Below are 15,057 nucleotides of genomic sequence, written 5' to 3'. Positions count from 1 at the left end.
AACACCTCTAAACTCATATTATGATTCCTTTGTAATGAGTCTTTTTTCTATTAGTGTAGTGAATACTGCTTGAATAAAAAATAAAAATCTGTATTACATAGAAACCAAAAAGACATTATTCTTATCTTTATACTTAGTGATAAAAAACAAAACTAATACAAAAATGCTAAAATCAGTTTTGGTTGACGTCATGATTTATTAATCAGCGGCTATTAGATGTCAAACATTTGGCTACTTTGACATAGTCACAGAGAGGAAACCCGCTACATTTTTCTGTTAGTAGCAAGGGATCTTTTATATGCGTCATCCCACATACAGGATAGCACATACCACAACCTTTGATATACCAGTCGTGGTGCACTGGCTGTAATGAGAAATAGCCCAATGGGTCCACCGACAGGGATTGATCCTAGACCAACAGCACATTAGGTGAGTGCTTTACCACTGGGCTACCTTCTACCCCCTGGCTTCAGATGATTGCATTACACCAAAATGGAATGCACTCAATGTGTATTTGACCTTACTAACATTAAAAACAAAGGTTAGGATATCAGTAGTGGTGAAGGGCAAACCACAAGGCTATATGCTGGATCCACCTTGTTTTTGACAAGACACCTTTATAGAATCTTTAACTTTGTATACATGTACATGTGCATCATGGCAGCATGTGTGTGTGTGTGTGTGTGCGTGCTTGGGTGTGTGTGTGCGCTTGGGTGTGTGTGTGCTTGTGATGAAAATTTTAATGATGGGAGTATCAGACATATAGTGTCCAATTACTGATATCTACTTTCCCTCTATAGTCTGCAACACTGATAAACTACACTAAGTCTTGTATACTAGTATTCCTTTATTATACAGCCATTTATCACGCTTTTCTGCTCTTTTCAAAAATATTTATTAAGATTTCACAATTTATAAAGTACAGAAAGAAACAATAGGTGTTGCATTCAAACAAAACAATCACAGTATAATAATATACAAAGATTTACAATAGTATTTTTCCTGTGAACACAACATGTTTTCCATTATCAGACCTTCAGTTACACTGCAAGTGTTGTCACCTTCTGTAAATTCTTATTGCAGATGCAGACGACACCACTAGAGCATATTGATTAATTAATCAATGGCTATTGGATATCAAACATTGGGTAATGCTGACATGTAGTCATCAGAGAAAACCTGCTACATTTTTTCTAATGCAACAAGGAATCTTTAAAAATGCACTTTCCCACAGACAGGAAAGAACATACCACAGCCATTGACCAGTTGTGGTGCACTGGTTGGAATGAGAAAACACAACCACACACATGCTTAATAATGAATGTGAACATGTATATGAATTTAGTTATTTAATATATTAAAATGTAAAACAGAATGGCTTATGAATTCCATGCTGGTTATATTAAATCCTTCTTTTGTGATGTTAGACACTGTCAAAATGAAAACATGATTGACAGAAAAAGTAATATTATTATTCTGTAGATTTTGTTATTGAAATGACATGTGATGATCACTTCCAACTCAATAATGGCACATTTTTTACACCGTGTTGCAATTCTGTGGATTTTTGTCTCTGTCCATTCTGTGATATTTCTTCATGTGATTATTCAAACCTTTCTTAGAAATGTATTTCTTTTTACAAGTTTTGCACGCAAGGTTTCCAGTATGACCTTTCAAGTGAAGCGTCAACTCGTATTTCTCTGTGAAGTGACTTGGACAGAGATGACACCTTAAGAAATCACCAGTATGAATTCGCTGGTGACGCTTCAGTCCATGCGAGTAGTTGCTCTTGTATGAACAATAGCTACATCTGAACTGAGACGTAGCTGCTTTTGTGGTTGTGCGTTCAGTGCATTTTGGAATTGTGGTCTGCAAAAAAAAAGAGAGAAAACGTGTCTTACAAATGCCCGCTATTAACAACTGAATTTTTTAATATTTTATTTAATCTATTAATGTTTGGGTTATTTTCTATGTCATAAGCAATCCCTTTAAAACAATGTATCAAGTTGCATTCACAAAACCTTTGAAACTATTTATCTAGCATCAACAACAAAACCTTTGAAGGAATAAGTCAACTCTGAACAACAAAAGCCTTTGAAAGAATTTATCACGTCTCAAAAACAAAACCTTTAAAATAATTTATGTCTCAACAACAAAACGTTTGAAAGATAATAATTTCCGCCCGCACACCCATCACAATATTTGTTAGAATTAGTGTAAGTTTAGGGTTAGGCTTAGTTATATACAATACCTTTTTAAACACTTTGTTCTATAAAAGCAACATAATGTTTATATTTCATAATCCAGTATCACTACGTTTTGCCTTTGAAAATTAGACATTTTGACTATTCTAATACCCCAAAGGGGGTGCAGGTGGAAATCTTTCTGAAAGATTGTATCAAATTTGAACAACCAAACCTTTCAAGGAACACAAAATTTTGTAAAACAAAAATGTATGATAACCAAGACGGAACAACATAACAGTTATCATAATCAAGACCATGGGCCTTATTCACACAGGTCTCTTAGGCTCTGCTAGACAACAAAGCATCCTCTTTACAAGTCACCGGCCTCGGTGGCGTCGTGGCAAGCCATCGGTCTACAGGCTGGTAGGTACTGGGTTCGAATCCCAGTCGAGGCATGGGATTTTTAATCCAGATACCGACTCCAAACCCTGAGTGAGTGCTCCGCAAGGCTCAATGGGTAGGTGTAAACCACTTGCACAGACCAGTGATCCATAACTGGTTCAACAAAGGCCATGGTTTGTGCTATCCTGTCTGTGGGAAGCACAAATAAAAGATCCCTTGCTGCTAATCGGAAGAGTAGCCCATGTAGTGGCGACAGCGGGTTTCCTCTCAAAATCTGTGTGGTCCTTAACCATATGTCTGACGCCATATAACCGTAAATAAAATGTGTTGAATGCATCGTTAAATAAAACATTTCTTTCTTTCTTTACAAGTCTTTTAGCATTGCACTGCGAGATCGCAAAGTTGCAAGAGTTTTATGAATTAGGCCCCATATGTTTACACTATAGAGAACTGAAGGGACATTTCACAAAGTAGCGATTGCACACATCTATGAATTGGTGAAAATAGTGATGATACCGGGCTAGGCTTATTATCCAAACTGTAACTGTAGCTACTTGATGCCTTGTTAGCATACTTCTAAGATGATGACCCCAACCCCAACCCCAACCAACACCTAGAGCCATCATTAGTAGCAGAAACTCACTGTAGGGTAACACTTTTGCTGAGGTACAATGACACTGTTGATGGTATCAAATCAGATGTGACACCCAACTGTTCACGGATTATTCTCCCCTGTTCAAACCTGTTTAAACTGCTGACCAATGTTATAGGGCAGTGTCAATTATGTTCAGCTATTACAGCTTTTGTTCCTTTACACCCTCTTTAAGTTATTATTTCTGACAAATCCATTGTTTTTTTCGGCTGTTCTGTTTGCAGTAGCTCAAAATGCATTTCAGGATTTGTCATAAAATGTTGTCATAAAATGTTGTATCTCACCATTTGTATCAGATACTATTGTACTTGAAATGTGCAGGGTCTTATTCAAATCAGAATGACAATTTTGATAGTTTTAAGACATTAGAAACTTAACAGCCTAACCCCCTATTTTTTCCTCAACCCCTTATTTTTTTCTGATTTTTATTATGGATGAGGTGTTGTGGTATTTACATGGTGTGTATGTAGATTTAAATGTTGTATGTAGCTGCTTTAGACACATGTTACCATTGTTGTTAACTATGTGACTTGATTTGGTGGTATACACCCTAGAAAAGGAAGCATTATGATGAAGCCAAGGCTGTATCTGTCAGTCACAACTGGTATACCCAGGTCTTGCTCTACTCAACAAATTAAACAGATCAATAACCATCTTTAACCATAGTTATATAAACAGTCGTACCACACAGCATCCTGTAAAAGCTTTTAGGTGTAACACCAGTCATTATACAATCTATGAAAAGATTATATACCATCCCAGAGCAGAATTTAGAGATCAAATGACATTCACCAAACTTACATAGACCATTGTTAAATCTTCTGATTTATTCAATATAAAAGTATACTGTCTATTCAGCATAAAGATTAATACTAAATGAGAAAGAAGTCACTGTAGTAACATATTATACCACTCCATTGAGATGAAAATTCACTTTGGTTTGGAGATAGCATAAGCATACAAGACAGGGGCGGGGGTGGAACTGCCCCACCCCCCACCCCCCATTGCTGGAGCAAAACCTCAAATTCGGGCAAAAATTATGCAGATATTCAGGAAAAATGTGATAACCTGAGACCTTTTTACCATGTATTTCCATCATTCTACCCTCAAAATTACTTGTAATCCATTTAAAAATGTGACATGACTCGTTTGCAACCCTATGTAATGGTTTGGTAGCAATGCTAAAATGAATAAATGTTGTTATCCAGATTCAGGTATTTTCATTTATTTTAGGCTCTGCCCCACCCCACCCCTACAAAATTGGGAACCCATACGCCTACAGGGATATGAAACAAGCACCTACTAGCCTTAAAGGCCATGGCAGTGTTTCTGACAGAAATTTTTTTTTGGGTATGGCGCCATGAAATTGAATATTTACATTGTGTAACAAGGGGTATGGGAGGCCTCCCCAGAAAGAAAATGGTTTAGGTTTAGGGTTAGGATTAAGAAAATCATACAGTAATGACAAGAGTCATTAATTTGGTCAAAAGGTGAACTTTAAAAAAGAAGATCTGCAAAAATGTTTGGATATGGTGCCATACCCATTTTACCCTCTGGCAGAAACCCTACATGGTCTCACAATAACATTACAGGTCGTGGAAAAGTGAAATTTTCAGTAACCCATTTATGGTCAACAGAAAATAAATTCAGAATACCCATTTCTTTCTTACTTTTCTTGTTTAACCCATCGGGTCCATGTAAATGATGTCCTAAATTTAATGCATGAACAAAAAATAGGTTATGCAAAATTACATTTTGAGCGACATGCAAACAAATTCAGCATATCCATTTCTTTATCTCTTTTTTTTTTTGTGGAACCCATCAGGTCCATGTAAATGATGTCCTAAATTTAATGCATGAAAAAAAAATAGGTTATGCAAAATTAGATTTTGAGTGACATGCAAACAAAGCAATTGGTTCCACGATTTCCAGAGTCCTTCAATGACTATTGAACAAAAGAATACACACAAAACACAGATGCCAAGTCAAGTTCAAGACATACACACATGTAGTCAGTCTTTATTTACACCAATATAGAAAAAATATCAAACTTGTTTCACCTTTTTTGTAGCATAAAGTTAATACATGTATCTATTTTCAAGTAAAATGACATACAATACCAAAACACACCCTGTAAAAACATCTGCGTATACAGCCATTGCAAGTTAATTCCATATTGTTAAATGTGCCTTGTCGTAGCTGCACATATCATATTTTGTTATTTTAAATTTGTGATAAATAACTGCAAATTAATCTATCCTACACATTATCAGTGATTAAGTTACTTGAGTAGTTGTAATGTACTGTCACTGTGCTCAAACAGTGGTTTCTTTATGAATTCTGAGTAAAAAAAGAAAATAAACAAAAAGATCTATGTTGCTTTTCTAAAACATTGTTGGAGGTAACATTGCAAGTTCAGCATGCTGGACATTCTAAATAATTCCCAATAATATGTATGTGTGTGTGGAGGTTCCTGTTAGTAAATTACATTATTTGGTTGTAATTGTTTTTCTGAGCATGTTGTTTAAGGTATATTCTTTACATTTCAAAGCAGAAATCAATAAATAACTTTGGCCATTTTGCTCCTGATACAGCCCCTTTAAGAGAAGAAAAAACACAAGAAATCCACGGAATAAAATGTCTCACCTACCATAAAACAAATTTGGTGCACTGTGATGGACATCCCTAGGTGCAACTATAAACCAAGTTTCAATGACCTAGTTTGTGAGAGACTGATGTAAATGTGAAATTTTAATGTGAAACTGCCATCAGAAATGCAATACCTATATCTTGCCATTTTATTTCGTAAAGGTGAGACAAAACATCAGTGTTAATCAATAACATTCCTAATCACATGGAGATGGGGTGTGTCTTTTCATGCTGCTGCAGCGTACTAATAGCCATGAAGTTCTTCCCACACACTTTGCACCTCAGATCACCAGCATGGCCTTTCATGTGTTGGCGCAATTCATAACTTCCGAGAAAATGTCGTGTGCATATATGACACCTGAAGAGATCTCCCGTGTGCACCCTTTGATGGCGTTTCAAGACGTGGTTGTAGATAGTCTGATAGTCGCACTGGTCACAGGAATACATTTTAACCTGCAAGTTATTGGCTACAGATCCAACCACTGCCCTAGGACTTCCTCCTGGTCCTGTCAGCTTGTATTTAGATTTGTTCTGATATTTCTCGGACAGATAATTGCCACTTCCAAGGGACATTCTTCTAGGAACTGACCAACCATCTGGATCTTTAGAACAGGACATTAAGAAGAAATCATCATCATCTTGTTTTGCACTTGAGGTGGTAAGTTCTAACTGAGAATGTGTTCCAAACTGAGCATCTCTGCTTGTTGGAATTGTTGTCACTTGAGTCTGCAAAGCAACAAGAAGCTATTGTTAACAATCCAGTATGCATTCAAACAAGATTCACAGGCACATAAAAAAATTTAAAAATACAAAACCACATTTGAATATTTTGTGTACAGTTAGCTAAATATGAAAGATGGAAATGATTTCAAAGAAAACATCTAGAATACCATGCTGTGTCCTTTCAGAAGTAAATCAACTATGAAAAATCAAAGAATAAGGACAGGAACAGTTTATGGTTGGCACTAAAATGAAGCATTCCAAAATAATACAGGATCCTTTCAACTCTCGAAATATCATCATGTTTCTATCACAGACATCATGTTAATAAAATTGCGGGCTACAAATGATGTATCCAACTGGGATATTTCATTATAGATGACATTCCAAGCTTTTCTGAGATTCTTGAAAGAAGGGCCACAATTTCAAGACTTCACTGGAACCCTGTTAAAAGTTCAGAAATCATAAATAGACCCACATTCCATTCCTAAAAACATGTCAGTGATCCCATTCTCAAATGGTACCGTGCTTTAAAGCATTGCCATTCAAAGTGAAAGTAAAGTTTGTTTTATTTAACGACGCCACTAGAGCACATTGATTTTTTATCTTATCATCGGCTATTGGATGTCATACATGTGGTCATTCTGACACTGTTTTTTAGAGGAAACCTGCTGTCACCACATAGGCTACTCTTTTACAACAGGCATCAAGGGATCTTTTATTTGCGCTTCCCACAGGCAGGATAACACAAACCACGGCCTTTGTTAAACCAGTTATGGATCACTGGTCAGTGCAAGTGGTTTACACCTACCCATTGAGCCTTGCGGAGCACTCACTTAGGGTTTGGAGTCTGTATCTGGATTCAAAATCCCATGCCTCAACTGGGATCCGAACCCAGTACCTACCAGCCTGTAGACCGATGGCCTAACCACGATGCCACCGAGGCCGGTTTGCCATTCAAAAAGCAGCACTAATACCATTATGGTAACAAACAGCTATGAATATGGACACATATCACAAAAACCCTGACCATAAATGTCATATCTTAGAATTTAAACTCCAGAATATTGTTGGAAAACTGGAACAGAAACCAATGCACTATATAGAACTCAGAATGTGATAACAATGTAACCTATATTTGTAGGTTTAGTCCTTGGACTTGTTCAAGTGATTACTTTTTTTATTCTTATACAACTGAATAAGTGGCCGTCTGTCATTTCAAAGTCAACAATTCAATTGTTAGTAACTAGAATGGCAAAGACATGATGGCTTTGCAGATTATGTACCAGCTGGTGAACAAATAATCAATTGACATCAAGTGCCTGACAGGTGGGTTGTTTTTTGTTTTTATAATAACTAAGAAACACAATCTTAACAAACACCACACTCATCATAACACTTGAGACTTGCATTCCATAAACAAACTCCCTTAGAATAATTATGAAACAGTTTCCCTATTTAAGTAATCTGCTTAAAAAAGAAAAAAAAAGAAGAGGTCCTTTTGTTTTCATTTCCAAAATTATATCTTGCTCTGTGATATTTATGAGGACAGGGGTATGTAATTAAAACACTAATATTTGGTGAAATATATACCAATTTTTTTATAAAAGCCATCCAATAAAGAATTCAAGAATTATAACTGGGAAAAAACCCCACTTTAACTAACAAACTTTCACTGTCCTTACGTTAAACCTGGGTGACTTAACCAACACCAATTTCAAGCATTAAAGCCATCCTTGAAAAAATTCATGAGTTAAAAGCAATTAAAAAGTAACTTGAACTTGCTTTAGGGCAAGATGTATGTGTGCAATTGAAAAACTCACCTAGTTAAAGACTGTTAGCGAAGAACTTTAACTAAATATTAACCAAGTTCTATATGACATTGACCCTGGTCCAGGCTGCAGTCATTTCATGGGTTGATGTTGTGTACTATCACTTAATGAACATCATAGCAAATATGAAAGCAAAGGACAACAAAATGTAAACCACATGCCCATACAGTACATACCAAAATGCTTTTGATGTACCAGTCTTGTGACTCTAAATAATAGTTTCTGGAACAAATTCTTTTGTAGCTTTTCTTTTCTTTTTATTTTGAGACTAGTGTCAGAAAAGCCAGCTTCAAAAGGATGACTACCTAAAATATTTTCTAGTTCAATCTGTCTTATAATTTTAGCATAATTATTATAAAATCCAGTGGTTTATTTTTGTTCCATGAATTTTCTCTGATCGGATATATACTACGTCACTAGAAGGAATGCTGCATGCATGTGTTACATATCACATGACATCACATACAGAATGATGTAATCAACAGGTAGTCTACCTGCAAGACCTCTCCCTCCCTATCTCCCTCCTCCCCCATATCTCTCTCTCTGTTTCAGTCTCCCTCCCCCCCCTCCCTCCCTCGCTCTCTCGCTCTCTCTCTCTCTCTCTTTCTCCCTCCTTCCTCTCTCTCTCTCTCTCTCTCCACTCTATAAAACATGCAGAAACTACAGGTTTGACAGTGTACTAATATAATTCTAAGAAAATAATAATAAAATACAAACAAACAATTGCTTAAAATGTTTATTTTGTCATTAAAATTTCTTCTTTATTTTTAGACATTATATTTACTGCAGCAAACTAAAGAATATCTTGCTTTTAAGGATCAAGATGAATATTTGAGACCTCACAGTAACAAACTTACAATATTTAAAAAACCTGGGATTAAACTGAGAGGACTACACTCAGTCTAGTATGTGTGGGGACTAGCAATTTGAATTATCAGATACATTAACAGGGTTTAAGCTGGACTCAAAATATTAAGAGTAGTTTGTTGACTTTGGTCTGAAAGTTGCAGCCAAATTTAAGTATCAGTAAGCCAAACAACATATAAGTTATTATAACAATAAAAGTTGTGGTCTTTAAAAATATTGTTTTATTTTTAAGAAAGATTTTTGGTGACTTAATAATAAAATAAATCTGTCAAATTCAATTTTAATTTCACATTTGCAATAAATTTAGGTAAACCTAAACAGCAGAAACATAGTAAAAGAACTCCATTGTTTTGCCCTAAGTGAGTGCTCCGCAAGGCTCAATGGGTAGGTGTAAACCACTTGCACCGACCAGTGATCCATAACTGGTTCAACAAAGGCCATGGTTTGTGCTATCCTGCCTGTGGGAAGCGCAAATAAAAGATCCCTTGCTGCCAATCGGAAGAGTAGCCCATGTAGTGGCGACAGCGGGTTTCCTCTCAAAATCTGTGTGGTCCTTAACCATATGTCTGACGCCATATAACCGTAAATAAAATGTGTTGAGTGCGTCGTTAAATAAAACACTTCTTTCTTTCTTTCCATTGTTTTGACCCACAATCACCTAAGCATTTTACATTTACAACTGCATGTATAAAAAATCATTGTTAATAACAATAATTATAAAAAAAAAATACAATCAAGTTAACAAGAACACAAATTTACATAATGATTTAACCATTACAGTCTGTGGACAGTTTTTCTAACACAGCTTTCTGGCACCTTTCTACCGGTTAACTGAACTAAGACTGATAATCTAACATGTCTGTGATCAGTAGAGAATTAGCTGCATCAACTAGCCTTTTGAATAACTTCACCATGCCTGTCATGGGCTCTAATTTGTGCTTGATACCTCATGCCATTTAGAATGTCTATCTCCCATTAACTTAAATCCAGTAGTATCTTCATATGCTGCTACAATGTTAATTTTGTTTGATGTTTGACAATTCTGCTTTCTTAAGTACATGGTCACATGCTTTGTCTTATGTTATTTTTTTATTTTTTTTGTTTAACAACACCACTGGAGCACATTGATTACCAAATCATCAGTTATTGGATGTCAAACATTTGATAATTCTGACTCGCAGTTATCAAAGTAAACCCACTGTATTTTCCCTAATGCAACAAGGGATCTTTTATATGTACTTTCCCACAGACAGGAAAGCACATGCCATGGCCTTTGACAAGTTGTGGTGCACTGGTTGGAATGAGAAAACCCCTAATCAGCTGAATGGATCCACTGAAGTTGTTTGATCCTGCGATGCACGCACCTCAAGAAAGCACTCAACTGACTGAGCTAAATCCTGGCCCTTATTCTGTTATATGCCATACTTATTGTACAGAACATATGTACTACGAGGTGTTCCACATGTTCTTTGATGTACTCCATGTGCTTTGCTACATTCAATGTTCTTTGATGTACTCCATGTGCTTTGTTACATTCGAACGCACTTTGATGTACTCCATGTGCTTTGCTACATTCGAATGCACTTTGATGTACTCCATGTGCTTGAATGTACTTAGATGTACTCCATGTGCTTGAATGTACTTTGATGTACTCTATGTGCTTTGCTACATGACATTTCATGTGCTTTACTAAGTCCATGTGCATAGCACGTGTATTGATATTTTCCATATACTTTATCTATTTTGCTGTATTCCATGTATTTTTCTGTACATTATATGCTTTTTGTACACCTCTTACAATGTACTTTCCACCACACTGATACTCTACTGAAAATCACATGCTTTGCAATACGCCAAAATGTTGTCAGGTCTATTTGTTACGGTGACGCTTTTCATGGGATTTGAGTGAATCAATGTGGCTGAAGCATTTACCACAAACTTTACAGGCCAGGTTTCCAGCATGCCCTTCCAAGTGCTTGTCAAATTTGTATTTTTCCTGGAAATGACACTTGCAGAGCTGACATCTGAAGAGGTCTCCCGTGTGGAGCCGGTAGTGTCTCACCAGGGCTCCCTTGTGCCTTGTTCGATAGCTACACTTGGTGCAGCCAAACTCGGTGCGAGACACAGTGAGACCATAGGTTCCATCAGGGACTGGGGAAAGGCCAACGTGTTGCTCATTTACATTGTCCAGCACCACAGAACTGCTAATAGATGAAACAGGACTTGGCTGCACATCTGAATTTTCCTCCAACTTAAAGTTAGACTCATTGGAGATATTTATGGCACAGACTTGACCATGTGTTTGTATTGTCTCGTTGAGAATATCCTTAGCATCATTCAGAGTAAATGATTCAGGTGCAGTCAAGTAGACACTCTAGAAAACAAAATATACATTCATACATGTGTACTAAACACAACAGGTTAATCAGTTTTAAACAAAATGTAATGATAAACTAAAAAAATAAATGTAAAATTAACAGTTAAAAATAGCAAACTAAAGAACACAACCTCACCCCATATTTACTCTCTACCAACCACAAGATATATAATACAGTATACCCACATTGAATGCATAGAATAAATGGATGAATGGATGGAGGGAGGGATGGACGGATGGATGAATAAATGAATGAATGACATCTCAGCACACACACCAAAAATGTTAGCTATTCATCGTCAAACAAAGGTAAATTATTAAAATGAATATAAATTTAAATATAAGTCAGAGTTCATAGCTGACCATAGCTTTCATGGCCAAAAGTAAAATGATGTACACAGCCGTGGTAAATAAAATTTATGTAAAATCCACTATGAACATGTGTTGTTTGAAGAATGTCAAAATTAATTCTGGATTAAAATACTACCATTTAAGCAACTGGTATTTAGTCCAGTCATATAGTCTGTTAAACACTTAACTTACACTGGATGGTGAAGGTTCAATACCACATCAAATGATTTCAACACTAAAGTCAGTTGATACTTCATTTTTATACTTCATTGGTTGTTGCAAGAAATCTTAGATCACACAGATAGCAACAAGAAATAATGACTGCATCAAAAATCATTTCATATTATCAGACGTTGACTGGGAACATATAGGCATCACATTCAACACTACAGACATTCAACACCACATTACAACTTGGTATGAAATATAGATATTACTACACTAGTTGTGATTTAAATTTGGTCTACAATTTGATGTGTCCCCTTATTTCTTTCCATCAGTATATGTAATTGTCTCTCAATGTTGCTACGATGTTATGTAAAAATTTGTTCCTTCATGAAATGTACTGAAAACATAGATCTATGGATATGAAAAATTAAATATTGCAATATGTATCATATCATGACCAACATATTGGGGTGCCAATCGTATCATGACCCACCCATATTGCTACACCTGTACAGCATAGCTGAAACAAAGATAACAATGTGAATCTAGATACAAATGCACGTAAGAAGCAAAAAGTAGTACTGGGTAGATGAAAACAACAGCAGTCCAGTTTATATACAGGAGGTCACAATTCATTATCACATATTTACAATTCGCTCTTCATTAACATCCAGCCTTAGAATATGTAGTACAAAAAACCACCAAAAAACAAACAATAAAACCCAAAAACAATGCAACAAGAATAAGTCATAGTATATGGCTATAAGAGGACAAAGGCTTTAAAAAGTGATACAAAATCAGCAGCATCAAACAACCAGGATATATATATTTTTTTATAGAAAGAAAGAAGTGTTTTATTTAATGACGCACTCAACACATTTTATTTACGGTTATATGGCATCAGACATATGGTTAAGGACCACACAGATTTTTTTTAGAGGAAACCCGCTGTCGCCACATAGGCTACTCTTTTACGACAGGCAGCAAGGGATCTTTTATTTGCGCTTCCCACAGGCAGGATAGCACAAACCATGGCCTTTGTTGAACCAGTTATGGATCACTGGTCGGTGCAAGTGGTTTACACCTACCCATTGAGCCTTGCGGAGCACTCACTCAGGGTTTGGAGTCGGTATCTGGATTAAAAATTCCATGCCTCGACTGGGATCCGAACCCAGTACCTACCAGCCTGTAGACCGATGGCCTGCCACGACGCCACCGAGGCCGGTTTTTTTTATAGAAGACACACAGATGAATGTAAATCAAGGTCTTAGTCTCTCAGATATACAATCCAATCATAAAGCTTGTTTTAAACACAACAGACACATATAGTAAATAATAAACTCTATTCTGATTATTACATACATGTATATATCAACTATCATGTATACAGACAAGTTTACTTTAAACATCAGCACTATAAATGTGCAATACATGAATATCATAATGGTAATAAAATACAATAAACAATATACTATACAAACTACTTTTTGGGACTTGAGGGATGATTCAGCAAGAACAAAACCAACTCCCTGAAGACTTTAGGAAATTACCTGTTATGTGGGATCTTCATGGGGTGTTGAATTCCTTTATGATATCAGGAACAAAACAGACTCGATATCAACTTTAGGGAGCTACGGTTGATAACTGAGAATGCAATGTGCACACATTCAGCGGGAGCATCATGTGATGCATCCATGTACATTGTAATTACACTGCCCATTTGGCAGGAACTTCACATGATGCATCCATGTACATTCATTGTAATTATACTGCCCATTTGGCAGGAACTTCACATGATGCATCCATCTACATTGTAATTATACTGCCCATTTGCTGAATAATACCAGTTGCATTACATGTATATAAACAAAATATATTCCAGGTTAGTTTGCAATGTTGTACACCTCCCTGTTAACTAAAATTCTAATAGATGTAGTAAGCAGTTGACCATTACATCATGTTTGTATAAAACTGGTTTATAAAATGTTATAAACCTTGATAAAAGGGAAAACTCTCAACAGTTCCACAAATATGCATTTTAAAGTTGTTGTTTTTTTGTGGGTATTTTTTTTTGGGGTGGGGGGGTGGGGGGGTGGGGGGGGGATTAAGAGACACAAAAAAGCCCACCATCTTCCTGAATATTACAAATAAAAATGAAGGAAATAATTTTAAAATGTGTTTGTTTATGTATGTGTTAGGCCTCAGCAACAGGCAATAACCAGTTTACACATTAATGTTTCTCGGCAAGGTGACGTCTCTCGTGATACTTGAGTGCATTGATGTGTTTGAAACATTTGCCACACACTTTACACGTCAGGTTGCCCGCATGGCCATCCAAGTGCTTGTGAAATTGGTATTTTTCTGAAAAGCGACAACTACAAAGGTGACATCTGAAAAAATCCCCCGTGTGGATCCTCTGATGTCTCTTTAGAGCGAACCTGTGCACCGTCTGAAAGCCACACGTGCTGCAAGTGAACACTCTTCTAGACCCGGCAGACGGGTCTGTGTTTAACACACATGAACTCTTGCTTGGGACATGCATCACATCATCAGACTGAACGGTTTGGCCTGTGCGAAACTCTGGATTGGTTTTAGATGTATAGTGATTTGAGTTGTAGGCTTGTGTTTTCCTTCGGGATGCAGTTTCATGCATTGATGGTGAATATTGCTCCAATCCACTTGATTGTATGCCGCCAGTGTTGTATATCTATAAAATAAAATATAAATATATTTACCGAGAAAAAAAAAAGGGAACACTTGCAGTTATAGACCAAATTGAATTCACTATTCGATGGTAATGCCTGTATAAAAAGACAAATGCAGAGTTGAAGGTCAGTAGAGTGGTACTGACTG

The 15,057-nt window shown here is 36.4% G+C and overlaps 1 protein-coding gene across 7 annotated transcripts in view; it reads right to left on the bottom strand.

The window, feature by feature from the left end:
- LOC121384041 (zinc finger and BTB domain-containing protein 46-like) overlaps positions 1-15,057 on the bottom strand; it is a 131,804-nt gene that overhangs the window by 30,157 nt on the left and 86,590 nt on the right. For 3 of the 7 annotated variants that reach the window (XM_041514203.1, XM_041514205.1, XM_041514204.1), the window contains exon 4: positions 5,232-6,615. The exons of 1 other annotated variant lie outside the window; for it this stretch is intronic. In XM_041514203.1, coding sequence (XP_041370137.1) covers positions 6,091-6,615 — 525 coding nt within the window. In that variant the 3' untranslated portion in view covers positions 5,232-6,090. Of the gene's footprint in view, positions 1-1,258; positions 1,870-5,231; positions 6,616-9,864; positions 11,683-13,361; positions 14,912-15,057 lie in introns of those variants that run through there. 3 more of the 7 variants (XM_041514221.1, XM_041514206.1, XM_041514209.1) reach the window with 3 other exon arrangements.

Source organism: Gigantopelta aegis, chromosome 10 (assembly GCF_016097555.1).
Source record: "Gigantopelta aegis isolate Gae_Host chromosome 10, Gae_host_genome, whole genome shotgun sequence".
Classification (NCBI taxonomy): Eukaryota; Metazoa; Mollusca; class Gastropoda; order Neomphalida; family Peltospiridae; genus Gigantopelta; species Gigantopelta aegis.
The sequence above is the reverse complement of the archived record's forward strand: the minus strand, read 5'-3'. Positions and strand labels throughout refer to the sequence as shown.